A 22780-nucleotide genomic window follows, 5' to 3' on the forward strand; every position below is an offset into this window, starting at 1 on the left:
AGTTTGCAGAGTTCTTAGCTCCTGACCATTGCCCTATATGCTGGTTACTACTCTGAGGTCCCTCTTAGGGGAATTTCAGAATGAGGGGCCCTGGCCCTGGGGTGATCTGAAATGCCCCTGGTAACTGGTTAATTGGACTTTTCAGTCTACATTCTGACTCCCAGTTTAGAAGAAGGTCAGTAATTTGGAGAAGGGGAATTTCAGGCAGAAAAATTCCTACGTGAGCCCTGACTGGGATGAATCCTGGAGAGGAGACAAAGGAATTGACTTGTTAGAAGGAGACGGAGCTTCCCCAGTGGCTCAGTGGTAAAGAATCTGCCTGCAGTGAAGGAGCCCTGGGTCAGGGAGATCCCCTGGAGAAGGGCATAGCAACCCACTCCAGTATTCTTGCCTGGCGAATCCTATGGATGGAGGAGCCTAGCAGGCTACAGTTTGTGGGGTCACACAGAGTTGGCCATGACTGAAGCAACTTAGCACACAGCACACACACGGAGGGAGACAGATTCAAAGCCGAGAGTTTCAGGCTGATAGTAAATCTTGTGAAGGGCAGACACAGGCCCTGGCATCAGGGAAAAGGCATGGATTAGACATGATCCCAGAGTTGAGTATTTCTCCATGGAATGTAATCCTTAAGAGGGGAGCTCAGCCTAGCTCTGCAGAGCCTCCCTGTAGACTGGGATGCTTGTCCCTAGGATAGTGCCCCTCCCACGCAGACTCACCTCCTCCCCAGCGGAGACAGCGGGCCAGGTCATTTCCTGTTCCAAGAGGCAGGACAGCCACAGGTGGATGCTTTGCAAAGTTGGCCTTATCTGCAACCCATGAAGAGGAAGAGAGAACCATATGCCACATGATTACAGAAGGTTTAAGTTGTTCAGTTACCCCTTATCTAATGCTTGAAAGCCTCTATGGCATTCTTTGTCTGAATACTTCTCCTGATGGGGAACTCACTACTTCCTTAAAGCCATCTCTTCCATCTGCAGTAAGCTAACCACTGCAAAGGAGCCTTCATATTGAGCTAAATCTGTCTCCCAGTAACTTACACCTGGTTCATCCTCATTTCATCCTAATTCTTTCCAAGAAGTGACAGTGGTAAACCTCAAAAACATTAGTTTGCATAGTTTTAATCTTCAATGATAACAAGCATTTACCCCACTTATCCTTAGACAGATCCTGCAAGGAGAACTACCCTGGGATTTCTTTGAAAGGAATGATGCTAAAGCTGAAACTCCAGTATATTGGCCACCTCATGCAAAGAGTTGACTCATTGGAAAAGACTCTGATGCTGGGAGGTGTTGGGGGCAGGAGGAGAAGGGGATGACAGAGGATGAGATGGCTGGATGGCATCACTGACTCGATGGACGTGAGTCTGGATGAACTCCGGGAGTTGGTGATGGACAGGGAGGCCTGGCGTGCTGCGATTCATGGGGTCGCAAAGAGTCAGACACGACTGAGCGACTGAACTAACTGCAAGATATTATCGTTCACGTGGATGAAGAAATGGAGGTTCATGGAGGGAAAGTCATTCTAGAGCCAGCATCCAAACCCAGATTTCTGCCCCTCTAAGTCCATACTCCTCCTTTCTTCAGAGCCTAAGCAGCTGCATAAATAGTAAAACAGGTGGGTCTGAGACATCAGAAACTGAAGATGCCTCACCTCAAGTCATTCAGGTTCAAAAGCTTAAAAATAACATTGTGTCTAACAAGCCAAACCCTGAGATGTTATCTGGCACCTAGGGAACAGTTTGCCACTTCCACCACCTCCCAGACTTGCAAACACAGAGTCCTGATCCTATCTCCCACGATGGTTATGATGAAGCATCAGGCCAAACCATTAGAGAAAGCGTAGCATAACATATGTTTTCATCTGGCTGCATATCTACAGCAGCATGTTGACTGAGCTGGGAAAGCTGAAGGAGGCCAGACACCCACTGGGCTCCAGGGGATATCACTTATATAAAGCTCAGAGCATCTGATGCCAGGGAAGGATGTGGGTGATGTGACTGGGGAGCACGGCTGGGGATTGAGTGGGGGGCAATGCAAGAATCATCATCCTGCATGAGGTTCATGCCAGGGCTGCCCCAGCAGGTGACCGTCCCTCCCCACCCCGCCCAGGTTGTCACACTCGTGCTGGAAACAGCTGAGGCAAGACTCAGGGCTGAGGTTACTGCCAGGAGGGTTGAGATGGAGTAAGTTGGTGGACTCTCTCATTTTCCAGAACAATGCATTTATGCCTCTGGCCTTTGCTGGGACTCTTCCTTTGCCTGGAAGACCCTTGTTTGCTTAAGTCTGCCCCTTCTTCTGTGGTTCCCTTTGCAGCAGATCAACCATCCTCACAGTGCTGAGGCTAGACACCTGGATGTAATTCTAGATTTTTCCTTCTCCCTCACCACACATCTGTTTACACATCAATTTCTACATGCTGTCTCCATGGCTTTCCAAGCACTCTCTCCTCTCCCTCCCATGGTGATGGCTGAGTTCTGACACAGTATGAGTCCTTCCAACCGCTACTGCTGCACCAGCCCCTTTCTGTCCTCTTCACCTCCAGTCTCACTCCCTGGTATGTTCTCCACAGGGCCATCCAGGCAGGCAATCCTTGAACCACAAGCCTGATCACACTAGCCCATTGTTTTGCCTTCTGCCGTGACTCCCATCACCCCTTAGCCCAGCAGCAAGGCCCTTCTCAGCTCTGCCTTACTCTCTAGCCTCATCCTTCTCACGTCCTGCTTCCCACTCACCATGTCAACATGGGGTTCAAAGCAGAGGCCCTTCCTGGTTGGCCTAGTCTGGACCTCATGCCTCTCCAGAGTGCTTCTCTAGTGCCAGGAATGATCTCATTCACACTATCTTGTAAATGACTACTTTTTTGTTCCCCAAATGTACTGTGACCTTTCTGGGGGACCTGTATCTTATTTGACGCAGTATCTGCACACCTTTACTGAAGGCCTAGATGCTGTGTTAGGTGATCCAGCTCTAACAGCAGGCAAAAAAAAAAAAAAAAAGACTTGGCTCTGGCTCTCATGGTACCTACCATTGAGAGGGAGAGATAGCTATTAATGAGGTAACTGGTGCATAATTTCAAATGCATACTGGGAAGGAGGGGACTGCGGTCCTGTAATGGAAGGCTGATCTTCCCCAAGGAAGGCTGAGGTCTGAAGTAGAAGCTGACAAAGCTTCTGTTCTGCCAGGGGAGCAGAACAGACAGGCCCTGTGGTGGAAGGGACACTAGTGTCTTCAAGGGTCAGAAAGGGATTGAGTATTTGAGGGGTGAGGATGGGGGTAGGAAATGAGGCTGGAAGGGTGGGCAGCTGCTAGGCACCACTTTGGGCCCCTGAAGCATTGGTTTTATCTTTATCTAAGAATCCTGGGAAGCCACTGATGTGCTTCACACACATCAAAACCCCACTGACATTCAGGAAGGACCACTCTGGCTATTGCACGAGAACAGATCAGAGAGAGAGCTGAAATGGGGTTGCATAGAGCACTGAACAAGGGCCTCAGTCTCTTGAATGAACGATCATTGTCCAGTTATTCCTTTTACTCTCATTTTTTAATCTCTGTTTTTTAACCTGTGAAAAAACAGATCACCTCACATGCTTTTTCTGTTCTGGGCAACATATATCACCTGTGTCCCCTGCAGATGAATCTTATAAAGCTTGTCCGCAAACCCTACTTTCTCCTTCCCGATGGAGAGGGAATCCTACAAGCAGCTCCTAGCACTCCAGCCATCCACCCTCTGCTGATCAGCTTTTTCTTCCTCAGCTCCCAGAGGATGCCTCCCTCCTCCCACAAACAACTCCAGAGCCCTGGGTGACAAGAGAGCGTGGGTGGCTGCTTGGCAGGGCCGTGTCCATGGAAACCAGAGTGCCTGTGGGGGAGCAGATGTGGCGGGTATGCGGGATGCCTGTCCCAACCCAGGTGGCTTGCTTACGACCCCCGGGGGCCCAGCCTTCTCCACCCTGTCCAGGGTCTATCCTGGCCCATCCTCCACTCCCCTCTTCCCAGAGGAAGTACTTGTCTCCCATGGGAAGTCAGCAAATCCTGTGGGCTCAATCTTCCAAAGCTATCCAGACCCTGATTCCTCCTTACCACCTCCTCTGTCTCTACTGTGGTTCGCGGCCCAGGTCCCCTCCCTGGATCTCTGCAGGAGCCTCCTAACTGGTCTCCCAGCTCCCACCCTTTTCAGTTTCTGTAATCTGTTGTGCCCCTGCTTTGCTCAAAACAATCTAGCATCTTGGGATCTTCATGGTATGACAGCCACATTCCGTATCACGTAGCCCATGTCCTAGAGACTTGGCCCTGTTTTGTCTCTGCTTTATCCCCAGCCCCTCTTGCCTCACAGACTCCACCCTGGGCATGCTCTGCAGCCTCCTCACTGGACTTCTGCTCCTGCCTCAGGGCCTTTGTATCTGCTGTTCCTTCTGCCTGAACTACTCTTTCCTTGGGCATTCGCGAAGCTCTCCTCCTCCAGGTCTCCATGCAAATATCATCTGCTCCTCAGGGCCTTCAAAACCACCCTGTCTTAGTTTGCAACCCCACTCCCACTGCTGAGCTCCCTTTGCCTATTTTCTGCTGTTCTCTCACTCTCTTTTTTAATCACCTTCTCTCATACTGTATATTTCACTTATTTCTTTGTTTACTGTCTGTCTCTTCCCTCTAGAAGGAAGCTCCATGAGGGTGAGACGGTGTCCTTTTTGAGCTGCTGCATCACCAGGGCTTCCATGGGAGCTAAGCACCTGGAGGTACACAGGAGGATCTGGGGACCAAAGGATGAAGACAGCCACGCAGCCCAGGCTCGATGCTCTGGACCATCTCAGCAATTCCCTTGGCTGCTTTCTTGAGTTTATGTTCTATATCTCAGTGTTTATCTGGGCTCTCCAGGGTTAGATCTTGAATGTATCCCTCGTCCCAGAATCTCAGAATCATTCTCCATCATCTACCGGTGGTACTGTGTCCAAGGACCCACAGATCCAGGCAGGCCTCCTGATTCTCAGCCTGGACCCTCCCCACCATCCCCATCACCCTTTTGATCAAGGCATATTGGACATACCCCATCGTAGCTTTTCTTTGCTTGAACTGATCTGAGCTTTCAGATGTGCTTTGTGGGCTCTGGGCTCTAGGCGTTCATTTCAAGGTGACTTGCCCTGCACTATGCATCTATTCTTAGTTCCCTCGCCTTTATCCAGCACCCTGGACCTGCCTGAAGTCCCAGGCCTGCTGCCTTCCCCACAGTCTCCCCATCTGGCCTGTCCTGCAACTGCCCAAATCCTGCCCATGGCAGATATTTTTGAAGCAAGGCCTGAGACTAAGCTGTTAACATCTGTACATGTGGGAATCCTTCCATTGTGTTTTCTTTCTTTTGTCCACCCGAAGTAGGTATTTAGTGAAGCATTGGTCCAAGAGTAGAAACAAAGATAAATAAGACATAGTTCCATTTCTCTTTATTACCTTCCTCTGACTTTTAACATGGGCTTCACAGGTGGTGCTAGTGGTAAAGAACCCGACTGCCAAAGCAGGAGACGTGGGTTCCATCCCTGGGTCAGGAAGATCCCCTGGAAGAGGGCATGGCAACCCACTCCAATATTCTTGCCTGGAGAATCCCATGGACAGAAGAGCCTGGAAGGCTATAGTCCATGGGGTCGCAGAGACATGACTGATGCAACTTAGCACTCACACACACAACTTTAAATACAGTTATTGTAAATCAACTACAAAGGTCCTTCCAGCCCATTCTTACCAATGCAATCCAAAATCCAGCCAACTGTCCCATCACCTCCACAGGCCAAAACACGGAAGTCTGGAGTATCGCGGAAAAAGTTAAGTCTGGGAAGTAGAAAGGCCAAAATGGTTTTGCTGACAGGCTGAACTTTGACACTCCTTGAGTCGAAGTCCCCCCACCCCACCCCAACACCCTGCTCCCTTCCCGGGAAGCATATTATGACCTTGACTCCTTTTGGGGTTGAAAGGGTCACTCAGTATTCTGAAAGCAGAACATACTAAGCAATGCCATTGAGTATGAACTCCATGGAGCCATCTTTGTCTAAGGAGATTCTGCCTCAATATTCAACACAGAAAATGGTTTTCTAGAAACTGTCTATGATTTATGCAGAGGAATCCACAGTTTGCTTATTTTGGCACCAATACAATTAACCCCCAACATCTGCCTCCTTTCTAGCTCTCACCTACTCTGCCCCCACAGCTTTTGAGATGCAGCAAACTAGCTGAATCTTCATCCCACCCCAGACCTAAGTGGAGTAAGCACCATCTCCCCTCAGGGGCCTTAAGCCTGTAGAGAAGGGCTGTTAACCTGGGGTGCATATCTAAGGGGTGTGTGGGTAGAATCCAGAGGGCCTTGAACTTGAAAAAAATGTTACACTATTATCTTCCCTAAACTCTAACTGAAAATTAGCATTTCCTTCAACAATACCTGTGACTTTGTTAAGGAGCCGAAATGACAGGTATTTCAATGTTTTACTACAGTTGTGGCAGGCATTTTCTATTATCACTTCTGCTCATTACTGTTTTAATTTACAGTAGCTATTAGACCCGCCTCTGGAACTTGCCATATAATGTCTTAATAAATCACGTGTATTTTCCTGTCACAGATTTGTTGTCTAACCTTTAGTAACTGTTTTTTCAATAAAGTTTCCCTGGGTATTTCTATATATTTCATTGTATACATTAAAAAATATTATCTTAATGTTAAGAAGGGGTCCATAGGCTCCATGAGACTGCTAAATGGGTTCCTGGTGCAAAAAAGGTTAAGAACCTCTGCTGTAGCACAGAGAGGATCTGGGGAGGCCTCGGGGTGGGGCTTGAGAAGCTGAAGCCCAGGATTTCCTCTTTGCCTTGCTTGGTGATCTGAAGAGACCCCTGGGGTCTTCTGCCAATGCAGGTGTGGGCAAATTAACATCCCCTCCCCGCCTTTCTCCTGTAGAACTCTTCTCTCCTGTAGAGCTGGATTCTGAATGAAGGCTCCCTTCAGCTAGACAGCCTCTCTGATTACAGGCTGACACATACAGCAGAGAGAGATACTCAGGGCACAGTGGCCCTAGAAGCAGCCACCAGGCTTGTCATCCTGGGCAAACCAATTTAGGATGGATGCAGTTAAGGGACAGTACTGTCTGTCTTCAAATATCAAAATGCCCTAGAAGAGAGCAGGCTGGTAAAGGCATCTGTGGGCTGCTGCTCAGTCACAAGTCACAGATGGAGGAGTCATGGGCCATCATGAGGACCGTGATGGCACATGCAGCAGCACAGGTGGGCTTTATTTTGAAATTAATTTTATAGGTAAGTCACGGCAGAGGTGCTGAATTTGCACTCATGTTTCTTTCCCCTTTAGTGGTCTTGTATCATCACCGCCAAAAATAATAGCTGTGTGTCAAACAGCTGAAGACACAGTCTCTTCTTACTTATTTTTTAAAATGAAAAACACTTTAAAAAATTTTTGGCTATGCTGCATGGCATTTGGGATCTTAGTTTCCTCACCAGGAATTGAGCCCACAACCCCTGCAGTGGAAGTACAAAGTCCTAACCACTGGACCACCAGGGAAGTCCTCAGAGTCCCTTTTTAGAGTCCTTACCCAGACCCTCTTAAGGTCTTGGTGAGCCAAGCATAGCAATGCAAGTTTGGATGTTGGAAACCCCAGCCCAGGAGGCACAGATCTGAGGACTGGCACTGAGATAGCCTCGGGCTGGCCAGTCAGTGTCTCTAATGCACTGGCTCCGGCTGGTAAGAAGGTTGCAGTCTTTGGGTACCTTCCAGCCCTAGTGCTGGAGGAACCTCTGATTACAGGGCTCATCATGTCACGGCTCCTCCCACAGAACTTGGGGAGAGCTGCAGAGGAGCTGCCTATCTCCTTTTGTTGCTCCCTGTCTCCTCAACACAGGGAAATAGCCAATAGGCACATGACAGGAGACGGGCCGGTGCGGGTGGGGAAGGGTGCACCGAACAACCTCTGAACTGGATGATTCAGGAAAAAATGTGATTTCATCGAACAACTAATTGTCTTGATCCTAAAATGCCTCGACAACAGAACATGCTGTGGAACTCTGAGTCAGCTGTATGGATTTCTGAAATACCGACGGACAGTGCTAAGAAAACTCTTTTCTTCTCCCTGATGATTCAGTATGAAGATGCCAGCTAATACAGCCTTGCGAATAAGTTAATTTACCAGCCTGCCCTTCTTGTCAATCCCACAAATGACATTTGCAATTTTTCCCTCTTACAAAATCAATAGCTTTTTCTGGGATAAAGTAGAGTAGGCTGCTTCCCAGAGTCAGCCGTAATGGGTGTTCCTGAGTATCTCCAGGAGGAAGTAAGAGTAGATAACGAGGAAAAGAAGAGAAAAGGAGTGAATTGGTAGGAAGGACAAGTCTACGGATGAAAGAGATTTTAAAAAAACCAAACCACCCAGAAAGCTATCCTCTTTAGAGATTACAGGGGGCGGGGGAGAAATAAGAAGTAAAGATTGTATCTCCATACCCTGGAGTAGGCCCCCCATTGTCCAGGTTGAAAACTTGTTTGGGGTTGAGCAGATAGTGGAATTTCCGAAGAATTCTATGGAAAAAAAAGAAAGAGAGAGAGAGAGAGAGACCGAGACAGAGAAGGGGAATGTCATTGTGAGAAGTCATAGGAGGGCAAGTACCTCTCCAGCCCAGTGATGGTGGGAACGTGGGTCTCTTTAAACCCAACGAGGGGAAGACTGCACACAGGTCCTGCAGACCCTGAACTCCCAGGTCCAGCTGGCCTCACCCAGGCCCTCACCCTGGTTCAAAGTCTCCCCACCATCCAAGATTCAGTCTCCACCCCCAGGAGTAGTGCGCCTTGCACAGAGGACAGTGCAGAGCAACCCAGAGAACAGGACTTCATTCTCCCGAGGCCTTCTCCTTCATGGAGAACCTCTCCCAAATGTTCTGCATGTTCTAGGTAGTATGATTCTGCTCTTTGTGGACTAGACAAAGGTCCCCCAGGTCCTGGGGTCAGGAGGACATGCAGGAACTGGAGTTGGGGCAGAGGAGCACTGGGGGCAGTAGCCACACCTAGGCTTGGTTTCAAGGCTTCAGCTTGAGACTAATTAGGTCAGTTCAGAAAGGGTGCTCTGCCCCTGTTTGGGTTGGGGGGTCTCATAATTCTTGTTTAAGATCGGCTTATTATTTTTTAAAACGTGGATTCCAGATCACCATGTCAACAATTCATTGCCTCAGAGCTGAACACAGGGAGGCAGAGCTGCTCTGCCCATCCTTCACTCTCTGCAGACTGGGCATTTCCTTCACTGATGAGATGAGTGCCCTGCTTTGTCGTGGTGGAATAGGCCAAGAAGTCTCGACCAGGTGCCTCTGCCATGTCTCTTAAATCAAGAAAAGACTTGGAAGCCCGGGAACTTAACAGGCATCTCAGAACTTAGCCTGATTCTGGGAAACAGAATAATGGCCCATGTGACAACCCCTAGGATAAGTTCTATGTCTATCTTAATACTCGCAAAACCCCCATGGGAGAAGAAATGATTATTATCTCCATTTTACAGAGGATTAAACCAAGGCACAGGGACGTTCAGTCACTTGGATCAGGTCATCAAATGATGTGTGGTAGGGCTGGGACTGGACCACAGGTCTGCCATCTCCGTAGCCCACTCGGTTATGGCTGAGGGGAAGAAAGGACCCAGATGAGGTTGTTCTAGCCTCTCCATCTCAAAAAAGAAGAGAACATACCTTTCTCCTTGTCTCCCTCCACTCTTGGGGTTCACCAAGACCAGCAGGGGGTGGGTACCCGGAATGGGGATGATCTTATACTTCAAAGGCAAAAGAAAAAGAAGTTAGCTGTGTTTCAGCCCACAGGAAGGAATGCAATGAAAGTGGATAATAAGACAGATCCCGGGAGAGGCAGCTGGTAAGCAGATCCAGGCATGGGGTAGAGGAGGTCAGGAGGCAATAGGTGCTGCTCCACTGGCTTAATCTGAGGGATTAAGCAGTTAAGCGGAGAAGGCAATGGCACCCTACTCCAGTGCTCTTGCCTGGAGAATCCCATGGATGGAGGAGCCTGGTGGGCTGCAGTCCATGGGGTTGCTAAGAGTCGGGCACGACTGAGCGACTTCACTTTAACTTTTCACTTTCATGCACTGGAGAAGGAAATGGCAACCCACTCCAGTGTTCTTGCCTGGAGAATCCCAGGGATGGGGGAGCCTGGTGGGCTGCCATCTATGGGATCGCACAGAGTCGGACATGACTGAAGTGACTTAGCAGCAGCAGTAGCAGCAGCAAGCAGTTAAGTGTCTCCAGCCTAAGTGGTTTTTAAGTAGCATTAATGGTGACAAGGGTTTGAGGAGGGGATCAGAAATGGGGCTTCAAATTATTCAGCAATGGTGTGGCTTTGTGCCCACAGCACAAGATTAGCTTTTGTGAAGATACAACTGAAATGATCTTAGAAAATATGACCATCCGGTCCTACACCTAAATAGAATGGAGCTAATCATCACTTCCACCCCCAGCATCTTTCAAATCCACATTTGCAGCCCCAATTTTCCTCCCGAGCTCTGGTTCTACCTTTCTCACTGTCAAAGGGGGTATCTTCAGCCACTGGAACATGCCCCAAATCTGACTTACCTTCTTTCCCCCCAAAACTGGTCCTCTCTCCTGGCTACTACTATTATTCATCCAGTCACCCAGGGAAGACCCTGTCCTGCCAGCTCTTCCCCTGGAATGTCTCATTATCTCCGGCAGCTGCCACAATGCCCACACTGCTCAGGTTTTCTCACCTCAGGTGAAGCCCTGTAAGCTGCCCCCACGCAGTTCTTTCCCAGGCGTCACTAGTCATACCACTCCTGCTCAAAATCCTTTAATGACATCTCATTACCCAGAGGATAAAATCCAAACCTGCTAACCTGGCCTGCAAGGTATTTACGTGTAGCCCCTTTCTATCGTTCTCCCTTAATCACTCTAACCTTCACTGCAGCTCCAGCCAAGTCTGGCTCTTACCCTCTATGAGTGAATTCTCACCCTGTGGTGCTGCTCACACTGGTTTCTTCTCCTCCTTAATGCCCTGAAATGCCTATTTCCTTCATAGAAACCTCAAGAAAAACTTCTCATCCTCAAGGCCCAATTCAAGACCTACTTCATCTACGAAGTTTTGCTTGATCACTGCAATGAAAACTATTGCATTTGAAGCATATAATATCTTCTGGGTTTGTTTGGTATTGTTTATTTGCATGTTTTCATGTTGTATTTTCTCAGGTGAAGCGAAAGTGAAAGTGTTAGCCACTTAGTCCTGTCTGACTCTTTGTGACCACATAGACTGTAGCACACCAGGCTCCCCTGTCCATGTGATTCTCTAGGCGAGAATACTGGAGTGGGTAGTCATTCCCTTCTCCAGGGGATCTTCCCGGCCCAGGGATCGAACCTGGGTTTCCTGCATTGCAGGCAGATTCTTTATCATCTGAGCACCAGGGAAGCCCAAATGTCTCAAAACATCAACTGGACATTAAATGTCTCAAGGGCAGGGCTGGAGTGTGTATAACCCTCCTACCAAGGATCCCGTTGCCCCAGAGACAGGTGTACTCAGTAAATACTTGTAGCTTCAGCAGAAGGATACACCGATACAGAGGAGCAGCGCCGCTCCATATTCACTGTCTTATGCCTGCTTTTCCATATCTCAAGCTAAAAATTCAGCAAACCCAGTGCCAGATAAGTTGAAATGGACAGCAACATTCTTTATAAATTTTAGGAATTTTTCCATCTGCCAAGGGTGATTATTTGTGTGGTAGCCAGAAGCATCTTGGAGACTGAGAAGTAAATCTTTACCTCTGGGGGTGGTATTCAGAATGCTGAACGACCTGCATAGCATGGACACTGTCCAATCAGAACAGATGCAGGACAAGCAGATAGATGCCAGCTGTGAACTGACGTATCTGCACTGTGTGCGTGCTCCATCTGACTTTCTCCCCTTCAAGGTATCTAGAGCTTTACCACATCAAGCTTCTGGCATCACTGTGGCTTATGTTTTATACTCATCTACAAGTTCTCATTGAATCTTCGAGCATCTCTGGGAGGTGGGCAGTGCAGGGATTTGCTATGTGCCTTTTCAAAGAAGGAAACTTAAGGGTCAGAGGGAGAGGAGGAGTCCCCAGTGTTCTTTCTTTTTCTTTTTCTCATTCCACCTCACCAGGCTGCCTTTTCTGCATTCCCTGGCACTTTGTGAAAGGCACAGAGAGAAGTTCATTGGTGAATCCAACTAAAAAAAAAAAAACTGAGTTCTTAAATACACATTTAAGGATGGAGGAGAACTTTTGGATCTATTTAACTCTTTTGGCAGATCACATTCTGGAGACAGCTTGGCAGTCTTGGAAAACCCAATTGTCTATTTTTAGGCCACATTCTTGTTATTATTCAGGGGGTATGCATATTGAAGTTTTATGCAGCATGTTCCTTAAAAGGTGATAAAGCCAGTGTGGCCAGCTACAGGATCAACCAACCTCCCTTTGCACCACTTGCCTACAGCATGGTGGCCAAAGGTAACCCCAGAGACTGGAAATCTAGTATCTTCTGTGATATAATCGATCAGATAGGAAAGCAGATGTTAAGATGTGTTTCTCTAGAACTCAAATCCTGTCCTCCCCTCCACAACCTTGGACCAGCTTAGAAGGAATGAGTAGACTCAGGGTTTGCTGAGGTACCTGCATGACAAGTTCACCCTTGGCTGACACGCTACCATCAGACTTCCCATCTGCCCTGTCCTGTGAAAAGAGAGGAAAGACAAGCATCCTTTGAAAAAAATATGCCTGCTATAAAAAAAGAAATCAAAAGAAAAACAAATGGTTAATATAAAGAAAGAGAATAGAAAACCAGTATAGCATAGGATGGAGTCTTCAAAGTGGGGCTTTGAACCAAAACAAAGAAATGCTCCCTTTGGGTTCCTCAAAGACTCTCCAGGCCTTTGTCATCATTTGCCCTGACTTTGACTTCGAGACACTGGAAGGAACACAGTGTTTCAGAGGAAACACTGAAATGGGCAGAAATGTACTCTGTTGATTCAGAAGCTTGATCTCTGAGAAGCAAGGTCTGAGATCTAGTTTCTATGCTTAGCACTACCTAAAGGATATGACACGAAGTCATCTTTCCTGTTTTTTCTTCAATGTTTATTATTCATTTTATTGAAGTTTATGTCACATACAGTAAAATGCTCAAATCTAAACCTACCCTTCTATGAATTTCTGCATATGTACACGTCCTTCTCACTACTGCGTCTTCTGCTATGTTCTGTTGTGACTCCTGATGCCATATTGACTTTGCCTGGCTTTTGAATCTCATAAAAATGGAATCATATACCATGTCTTTTGAGTCCACCTTCTTTTGTTCAGCATTATATTTTTTGGATTACCCATATTTTTGCATTGAAGCATGGTTCTTTTCCATTGCGATATAGTATTACATTATGTGAATTTGCCTCAATTTATTAATCCGTTCTTGTCAGTGGTCATTAAGCTCGTTTCCAGTGCTTGACTGTTATGAATAAAGTTGATAGGAACATTCTTGTGCATGTCTTTTGGTGGAATAAATGCTTGTTTTTCTCAGATAGACAGGAGGGGACTTGTTGAGTCATAGAGTTTGTGTAACTCCAACTTAGTAGATACTGCCAAATGGTTTTTGAAAGTGGTGGTTTTTTCCCATCAATTTTTAATGAGAAAGAAGATGGTCAAGTAAAGGGTGAAATGTGAGGAGTTAGTGATCCTCAGCCACATCTCTAAGATGAAAAGAGAACAATTTAAGGTCTTTGGTACTTGGTTTGAGAAAAGGGTCTGCAACACAGGAGACAAAAAAAATTTCAGATGGGGACAACTGGAGTTTAATTTTGTAGCTTTCATTTCCAGGATGGGGCTGTGACACCCTTGGAAATCTTCAAGGCAGCGGGAAGTCCATGTTTGGACACAGGAGAGAGGGAGACAGAGACAAGGGAAGCCTCGCTGTGCATGGGTGGTGACTGGGGTTCCTTGAGCTGTGATCTGCCTGCAAGGTGCTGGGAACAAAGAACGTGCTTTTCTTGCTGGGCCATGTCAGAGCATTTTGGGTGGCTGGTGGTCGGGACTGTTTCAGTCTGTGAAGTTTTCCCTGACAACCTGACTGTGCAGCACTGACCTCTCTTCAACTTGTGCTGAAAACACAAATCCTAAGAGTTGTTGAGGGAGCCCGCAGAGGGATGTAAATGTCTAAATGCTCCTGCATCTGAAATGTGAGCTGGGGTTGCCCGGGGCAGGGGGTGGTAGAGGTGGGGGGGTGGGTGTGGAGACAGAGCTCTGTTGTTGGGAGGTAACACTTACCCGGGTAATGGGGCATATCGATGTGGGCAGCAAAATATGGTCCCTGAGCTCTCCACCATCGCACAGTGTTGACAATTCACACTTGCGGTGAAACTGGAGGGGAAAAATGAAGATGAGAATGAGTGAAAGTGTTCAAGGAAATGTCAAGTATGAGAGTCTAGAAACTTCCTAGGGAGGCAAGTTGTCTAGGGCGCCTTCAAATCCTGATGCACTACTGCTTTGGCAGTATAGCTTAGACAGTGTGTGTGTTTGCATGTGTGGTGTGTGCTTAGGGATGCCAAGTCTGCTGTGGGCAGAGAAAGGAGACCAAGTGCTGCCTGCCCATAGCAGCTGGAGCGAAATGGTCCCAGGCAGACTTGTGGGTCGTCAGTGTGGCAGCCACATGTGGATTCCAGAGCCCCCCTTGGTATTTGCTCCCTAGGCACTGAGACACTGGTAGGAAGGAGATCTTGTTGAAGAAACTCATGAGACGCTGGAAGTAAACCCCATGGCTCAACCTCTGTGTTTTCAGAGTTCTGCAATCTGATTTGGAGATGTGTCCTTTTTATGATACCTGGGGGTCAAGGGGACAAGATGCAGCACTGATCTGCTATGGAAGGCAGGTCAGGCAGCTCTGGGTGTCCAGGATGGAAGTAGACGTTTGCTGCATCTGGTGGGCACAGGCCTCTGGCCCAGGCAGTGGGGCTGCTGTCAACTCTGTGTCTTCCTCTGACACAGGGATTCTGGTGTCTAATTCTTCTCTCACTCTGTCAATGCCCTCGGCCCAGCCAATACCCAGGAGAAGGAAGCTAATGGTCCAGCCTGCTGTTCTCAGCTGCCTGGTCACAAAGACAGCAGACTGCCCAGCATCGTCTTAAGCAGACCTGGGTGGGGGTGGGCAGACACCCTCTCTCTGGGCAGTTTGATGATTTACTGGAGGCAATTAGACTTTGGGCACTGGCAGCAGCTCTGGGTGCCCTCTCTAGCCTTGCCCACGTAGCTCTGCTCATGCCCCCTGGCAGGATGTCCACTGCTGCCTGGCTGCAGCTTGAGCAAAAAAAAAAAAAAAAAAACCACACTGAAAAGAAGCAGGGCTGCCCTGAGCGCCAACCCACCGTCATCCGGCACCACACGCAGTGCCGCGCGGTGACACTCTGGTAGCACTTGATACTTTTGTGGCACCGGTCACACTTGACGGAGGAGTTCCCTTCCACCCATGCGTGCTGCATCACCTGCAGGAGGGAAGGGAAGGATACCAGGGAAGGCTGCAGAACCACGGCCCCACGCCCTGGGCCTGAGGAGAAGGTCTGGGAAGAGCACAGGGATGGGGAGGCCAGAGGGCTGGTTCCTGTTTAGCGGGCACTGGGCAGCTTAGCTGAATTGCACAGGGTGGTCTCTCCCTACCTAGTCACTATCACTCTAATCAAGCTAGATGAAAGCCACTTTGCCTGCTTTTTGAACAGTCCATCTCCCGGCAGTTAAGCCTCTGAGCAGTGCCTCATCTGGCAGTCCATCTGCCTGTCTTGCGGACCTCTTTGCAAAGGGATGTGCTTGTGTGTGCCCTCTTTTGGAAGGCCGCTCAGTGCAGGGAAACACAGGAGGGCTTGGTCTGCAGACCAAGCTGATTAGAGCACCGATTTTCCACTTTATAGCAGGGTGATCTTTGGCCAGTTCTTGGACCTCTCTGAGTCTCAGGTCCTTCATCTGTAGAAATTGGCATAATAAGCCCTACCCCTGGGCTTGCTGGGAGAATTAAAGGAGCCAGCCTATTTGGAAGGGCCTTCCTGGTACAGCCCTGGGCCTTGGGAGGTACTCTGAGCAGGAACTCCCTTTGCCCTTCTTGCTTCTATGGGCCAGTGTGTCTCAACCTTAGCAGCCCCTTAAGACCACCTGGGGAGTTTCTAGAAGTCCTAATGCCCAGCCCTCACTCCAAGTCAAATAAATTAAAGTCCCTGAGGGTGAGGCCCATCGTTAGTTTGTTTTAAAGCCCCCTGAGTGATTATAATGTAGAGCCCAGGCTAAGAAGCACTCTGGAAGGAAGTTAGAGAGAAAGCCCAGAGGAATTAGTGTGGGTCATCAGCCAGCGGCTTTCACATCTTTTTCCTGCAGAGCTGGTTGTACCTGCTTCCTGGCCAGAATCTGTTTCTAGAGCAGCCCAGGAACCTGGGAAACAGGTGGGCATGCATGTGTATGCATGTGATTATAAGTGCAAAGTGACCCATGATGCCAAATTCTGGGGGTCTGAGCACTCAGTTAAGCACCCCAGGAATTCTACAACTTCTAAAAATTGTTTTCCACTAGGGCAGCCTGAATAGCAGAAGGGGTGGATATGGACTCTGGGGAAATGTAGGGGCATAGCCTGAAGTGCCAACAACAGGCACAATATTAAACACACACGGACTATTTGCCTGACACCATCCATGTTTGTATTAGATAAAAGTTTTAAATTACTTATCAGTTAAGTTACTGTGTCCTCCTTCCAAAAGGTTTTTGGTAAAACTGTTGCTCTAAATGTGTCACATTTACTTTGTAGTTTCTCACCGTCTGCCGTTCACCCCTGAGGGTGTAAAGAACTCAGTTTGCTAATCAGTTTGTCACCTACATGGTCACAATTAATTTGCTCCAAGATTATTATTATTTCTATTATATATAGAAAAAAAATATGAGGCTTCAGAGAGGTTAAGTGACTGGTCCTAGGTTCCAAGGCTGAGAAGTGGCCAAGCAGGGACTCATGGCCAACTCTCCTGACTCCAAGTCCATGGGACTTTCCCAACACCACGTTGCCTTCTCCCTCCTCTTCTGGGATCAGAAGAGGATGGTGAAGGACTTGGGTTCCCCCTGGAGTCTCAGAAAGCCAGGAATGTGCCCTCAGTGGTCTCCCTCTATTCCGAGTGTGGCAGTGGCCAGAGTGCAGGCTCAGGGCCTGAGCCTAGGAGGCGCACCGCATGTCCTGGTGAAAGGCAAGGGCGTGGAAAGGTGTGTACATGGGCATGCTGCGGGAGGAGCAGACGAGAGGCCACGTGGTGCCTCACAGGCATGCATGCGGGCCCCTGGAGGCACCCTTCTCTCTCAGACTCCTTCTGCGGATGGCTGGATACTACTCCCGCCTACTTATCCATCTCCTGACTCAGATTCGTTAATGGGGTCTTCCCTCTGCAATAACTCTGAGTGTCCTTCCCCTGCTAATTTGAAAAAGTGTCTATTTCCAGACTCAGTGAATGGCACCACTAGATGGCCACCTTAGAAACGTGGTAGCCATTTCCAACCTCCCTCCCTCTTTCATCCCCTACACCATTGCCACCAAGTTCTGGTGGTAGGACCTCCAAATTATCGCTCAAACTCTCGCCTTTCCCTTTAAGTCCTTTTTCTCTGCCAGTGAGACAGTCAGAATACTCAACAGCTGGCGTGACTGGGGGGCAGTCACTCAGCACAGACGCAGCAGAGAAGGCGAGTACAGACCCAACCCAGGCAGGCCCTCCGCAGCACTATCTCTTGCCTGAACTATTGGAAGGGTTTGCCCCTCTCTAATCTGATCTCTTTCTGGCACCATAGTCAGAGTATGTGTGCATGCTCAGTTGTTTTAGTCATGTCCAGCTCAGTGACCCCTTAGACTGTAGCCCGCCAGACTCCTCTGTCCATGGGGTTCTTCAGGCAAGAATACTGGAGTGGGTTGCTATGACCTCCTCCAGGGGATCTTCCTGACCCAGGGATCAAACCTGCATCTCTTACATCTACCTGCCTTGGCAGGTGGGTTCTTTATCCCTAGTACCAGCAGTGAACCTAATTTGCAAACCCAATCATCTCTTCACATGCTCAAAATTCTTTAGCAGTCCCTTAGCTACATATGAACCTCCTTCCCAGCTCCTCAGCCTGGATCTCCCCAGTCCAGAGCACATCTCCTGCCCTTCCCTCTGAGCCTCCTCTATGCCAGTCACACTAAACCAAGTACAGACCCCAGAATAAGCCACGTATCCATGTCTTCACTCCTGAAGTTTCTCCAGCCCAGAGTGCCTTGTCCTCCTCGATTCCTTGTGAAATCCTGCTGACTTGGGTTCAAGACACAACTCAAATGCCATTTGTTTTTTTTTTTTTGGTGAACGCTTCCTTGTTCGTCTCTTCTCCCTTCCCTCCGCCCCCATGCCTCAGCTGTAAGTCCCACACAGCGCTATCACTACTGCACTGCTCGCTACGTTATGCTCTGCTTATGTGCCTGTCTCCTCTCACCAGACTGCATGGTTCCCCAGGCTGAGGACCACCTTATGACCCTCATACCCCCTGGAACAGGGCCTAGCACATGGTAGGTGGGTACTAGGGAGATGCTGAATGGATTGATGGATGGACAGGATGGTTTCAGGGTGGTCCTCGAGGCAGAGAAGGGACAGGATAAAGCTCCCAAAGCCCCTTCCTGTCCAGGAATCTGTGGAGATGGATATGTCGCCCGGGACACAGCATGCAGTAGAACAAGGCAACAGGTATCACCAACCTCGCCGCCCCTTTTGGTTTTGGAGTTCGTTTTGATACACGCAGGAATGTTTTTGGATACACAGCGTTCGTGGACTGTGTATTTACAGTCTGCAAAATAAATGAATAAGTAAATAAGAATAGTGCCTGTGAGTGACCACTAGGGAAGGTCAGCCATCCTCCTCCCCCCTAGCTGAGGCCCAGGCCTCCCTCCATGGGGCAGGGGACATGTGGAGCTGGCCTGGCCAACTGGAAATTCAAGTCTCCAGTTTTCACTGACAGGAATCCAGTTATCTCCCAGACATGCTTCTACACCCTCCACCCCACCCACTGGCTTTCACTGGTGAATGGAGCAGGAAAACATCCCTTAAGAGGAATATGAGGTGTCACCCTGGCTATGCCAACAACACAGTATTGAATGTTGGGATGTTGGGGAGTGGAAAGCAAGGCCAGGGTCTCTCTAACTCTGCAGACAGGCAGACCTGGGCTGGAACTCGGGCTCTACCCTTTGTAACTACCCACATGGTCTAGGGTATGTGCCTTCACAGCTCTGAAATTCAGAGTGTTCTACAAGATGGGAATAAAATTAGCTTTTACTTTGGGGAGCTTTTGCAGCATGAAATTATTTGTATAAAGCACCGCTTGTGCAAGGCAGAATAGCTATTCCACAAATTTATTGTTGTTATTACTTACTACTATGCCACAGGCCTAGAACCTACTAGGAATGAGGCTAGGTCTATGAAAAGTGGGTGAGAGCCAGATATGAGAGGTTGATGGAAAGACAGGGGGCCCCTTCTTATGCCCGCTGATGCTTGTTCAAGGTAGACACTGGGCCCAGCTCTGCTACGATGTCTTTTGTAGTGGAGGTTGCCTGCTGCCTGGCTCCCATGTACATGTCAAATGAAACAGTTTGGTGACCCACACCGTACCCGAGGGCCCTCCCCACAGCAGCAGGTCCCCGGTCCCTGGAGGGTTCAGGCTGAGTGCCTGCTGTCTGCATCCTGAGGTTGGGGTGGGGGCGGGCAGGATTCTGCACCCATATACCCTGGACCTTGCAAAGCCTTCCTGTTGCAGCCCTTCCCCTCTCTTCCTGTCCTCCAAATTCACACACATTCCCCCATCATCCCTTCTCTCTTCCTTCCCCTCCATCTCTTTCTTCTGCTCTCCTTTCCAGGCTCCCTCCCTCGTTTCTCATGTGTGTGTGTGTGTGTGTGTGTGTGTGTGTGTGTGTTTCTCCTCTCAAGTCTGACTTCACTAAGTGGATTATAAAGTATAACAAATGGATAATTTTAATTTCCATTGTATTTATGAATATTAATTTAATTAAAAAAACCCTCAGGTTCTTCTGACCACGCAAACATTCACTAGCAAAACGCAACTGAAATTAATATGAGATGCTTTTTAGTTACCTGTGAACTTTAATAACTTTTTTCTAGGGAGTCAGTGGCCCATGACACGACTCCAGCAGACTAATATTCGTCCATTTGATTTGGGTTGAATAAGGATAGGACATGGAGGTCTTGTTCTATTCCCTGCTGTGGGAAGAATATGGCAGGTCTCTCAAGCTAGGAAGGAGAGATGCCTAAACTTTCCTGGGACTGGCTCAACCATGTGCAGAGCAAGCCTGGCGAAAAAGGGTTTGAAGGAAGTTTGCTCACAAATGCAGCAGAGGCCTTGCTTCCGAACACCCATGAGCATGACGTGGCAGAAGTTGCAGTAGGTTGGTTTCTTGAAGTGCTTCAGGGTCCAGGCATGCTTCCCATCCCCCTTGGAGCCCTGAGGGGACAGCAACAGAATGCGATGCTCAGCAGGAAGCCCCACTTTCTCTAAAAAGAGTCTCTTCTCATATTTGGAAGATGAATTATTCGTTTAATTTACTGATGTAAATACTCTGAATAGAAATGCAAATAAAAACAAAATCCTTCGTGCGTGTATGTGTGTATGTTCTAAAATAAGCAAAAATTAAAAATTAGGACTGAATGGAGTATGTGTGTGGGAGATAAAATTAGCCCTCTCCTGCATGGCTGGTGGAGTAGAAATCAGAACAAACTAACTTAGTTTATTTTTCTCTTAACTTCATCCTTTCTTTTTCAATCATTTATCTATTATCTGTCAAGCATCTATTTATTATGTCAATCACCTATTATTTATCAATTGTCTATTATCCATCAATCACCTATTATCTATCAAGCACCTTACCTATCCATCCATCCATTCATCCATCCATTTCTCTATCTAAAGGTCCTTTAAATGTTTATAACTTTCAACTTACAAATTTCCTTTCCTGGATTCTATCCTAAATAAATTTTTGAAAGATATATGAGCATTTTTGTGCTCTGTCAGACATTGAGCCCAGAATTATTTAAAGTAATGAAAAACTGAAAATATCCTAAAGCCCTCAAAAATGACCAAAAGGTTCGTGGTATATCTCTATGATTTAATGTTAAGTGGCCATCAAAAAGATATTCATAAGAACCTTGGATGGCTTGGGAATGTGCTCATGATACTAAGTGCTAAGACAAAAAAGCAGAATGCAAATTTGATGACATATTATGATCTCGGTTTTATATAATGATACATTGGATGGGAAAAAAAAAAAAAAACCTGACCAAATTGTTAACAGAGGTTAGCTATAGCTAACAACACTACGGGTTTATTTTACTTTCTCTGTATTTGCCAAATTTTTTACAGTGAGGAGGTACTAGTTTTATAATCAGGAAAAAATTAGCTTAGTAAAAATACTGTACTCCTGTCAACAAACTTTCTGTACATAGAGAAAAATAGCAAAGAGACAGAGAGGGTTAAATCCTTTCCCCCTGGCTTGGCTCAGAAGCAAATTCATCCTTATCCACTAGATAAGCCAAGCCTGACATAATCACACACCTTCTAGCCCCTGGGAGCACAGCCTCACTGGAGACTGTGGTTTCAGGAGCATCCCTCCACATATAGTGTCCTTGAACTTTTGTCATAGACTCCATCAAAAGAGTAACACTCTTGGGCTGATCTTAAGGGTAGTTAAAAAAAAAAAAAGTACTGTAAGCTCATAATGATTGAAGTCAGGTACATGGAGTCCAACGTGCTGGACTGAAACCTACTTATTTCTGGGCCCCTCTGGTTTGGGCTGGCCATAGTGGCCAGACCTATTCCTGTGCTTGACTCCTCTGCTAATGGTCTCTAGAGAAACCCACGTGCTTTTTCAAATGCTGGTCTCCTCCTGGGGCCAGAATATGCCTTTTTCTTCTTCCACCTCAAAACCCTGCTTCTTCTAAAACCTGAGTTTTATATAATTAAAGCCTTTTCATCTAAAATGGTTTCTACTTTAGTAAATGGGTTCATTAATTAATTAAATGATTCACTAAAAGACAGATTCATTCATCCTTTTGACAAACATTGACCACAAGGGATTTTTATAAAAACTAAATGAAATATAAGTGAAGCTCCTAATCCAGTGCCTGACACATTGTAAATGAAAACTTTTATTAAGTTCTTACTCTGCACTAGGGAATAGGGAACACAAAAATAAGTAAGGAGTGTTTTCTTACATGTGAGGAGGGAGATTTATACCTATTCTAGAAATGAAGAAGCAGAGACTCATAGAAGTCAGATACACAGCCCAAGACCACACAAATATTAAGTGACTGAGCCAAGCCAATGGTCATAATGGCTTCCAAATCGTGTTTCTTCTTCTATCTCCACCAACCAGGGCTTTCCTTCATGGACAAAAGGGAAATTACAGTATTCTTAGCAGACCCAGCCCGAAGGATGGTCATCTGACCTAAAAATACCTTTATGAGCAAAATTAATTAGCTGACTCTCCCTTTCTCAGATACTGTTTTCACAGATACAGGGTAAGAATCAGAAGGACCTTGCCTTGGAATAAGTAGCATTTCTGCTTGGGTTACAGCACCATCATGTGGCTCTTTTATTTTTGTACATTGGAGGCTGCAGCGTTTGGGAGTCCTGCACACCAGGTTTTATGCTGAGCCTACAGCTCCTTGGAGACAGACTGTTTCTCATTTATCCCATTCAGAGATC

General features: G+C 47.4%; 1 protein-coding gene across 4 annotated transcripts in view; it reads right to left on the reverse strand.

The window, feature by feature from the left end:
* DGKG (diacylglycerol kinase, gamma 90kDa) overlaps nucleotides 1-22780 on the reverse strand; it is a 240636-nt gene that overhangs the window by 122054 nt on the left and 95802 nt on the right. For 3 of the 4 annotated variants that reach the window (XR_826487.1, XM_010853887.1, XM_010853889.1), the window contains 9 exons: nucleotides 20404-20521; nucleotides 18768-18856; nucleotides 15400-15516; nucleotides 14306-14398; nucleotides 12665-12724; nucleotides 9708-9787; nucleotides 8482-8556; nucleotides 5734-5819; nucleotides 720-809 (listed from right to left, as the gene is read on the reverse strand). Coding sequence is in view for 3 of the 4 variants with exons in the window: in XM_010853887.1 (XP_010852189.1) it covers nucleotides 720-809; nucleotides 5734-5819; nucleotides 8482-8556; nucleotides 9708-9787; nucleotides 12665-12724; nucleotides 14306-14398; nucleotides 15400-15516; nucleotides 18768-18856; nucleotides 20404-20521 (808 nt within the window). In the remaining variant the exon portion in view is untranslated. The remainder of the gene's footprint in view (nucleotides 1-719; nucleotides 810-5733; nucleotides 5820-8481; nucleotides 8557-9707; nucleotides 9788-12664; nucleotides 12725-14305; nucleotides 14399-15399; nucleotides 15517-18767; nucleotides 18857-20403; nucleotides 20522-22780) is intronic. The other variant, XM_010853888.1, reaches the window with a different exon arrangement.

The sequence above is a fragment of the Bison bison genome, unplaced genomic scaffold (genome assembly GCF_000754665.1).
Source record: "Bison bison bison isolate TAMUID 2011002044 unplaced genomic scaffold, Bison_UMD1.0 scf7180017864333, whole genome shotgun sequence".
Lineage (NCBI taxonomy): Eukaryota > Metazoa > Chordata > Mammalia > Artiodactyla > Bovidae > Bison > Bison bison.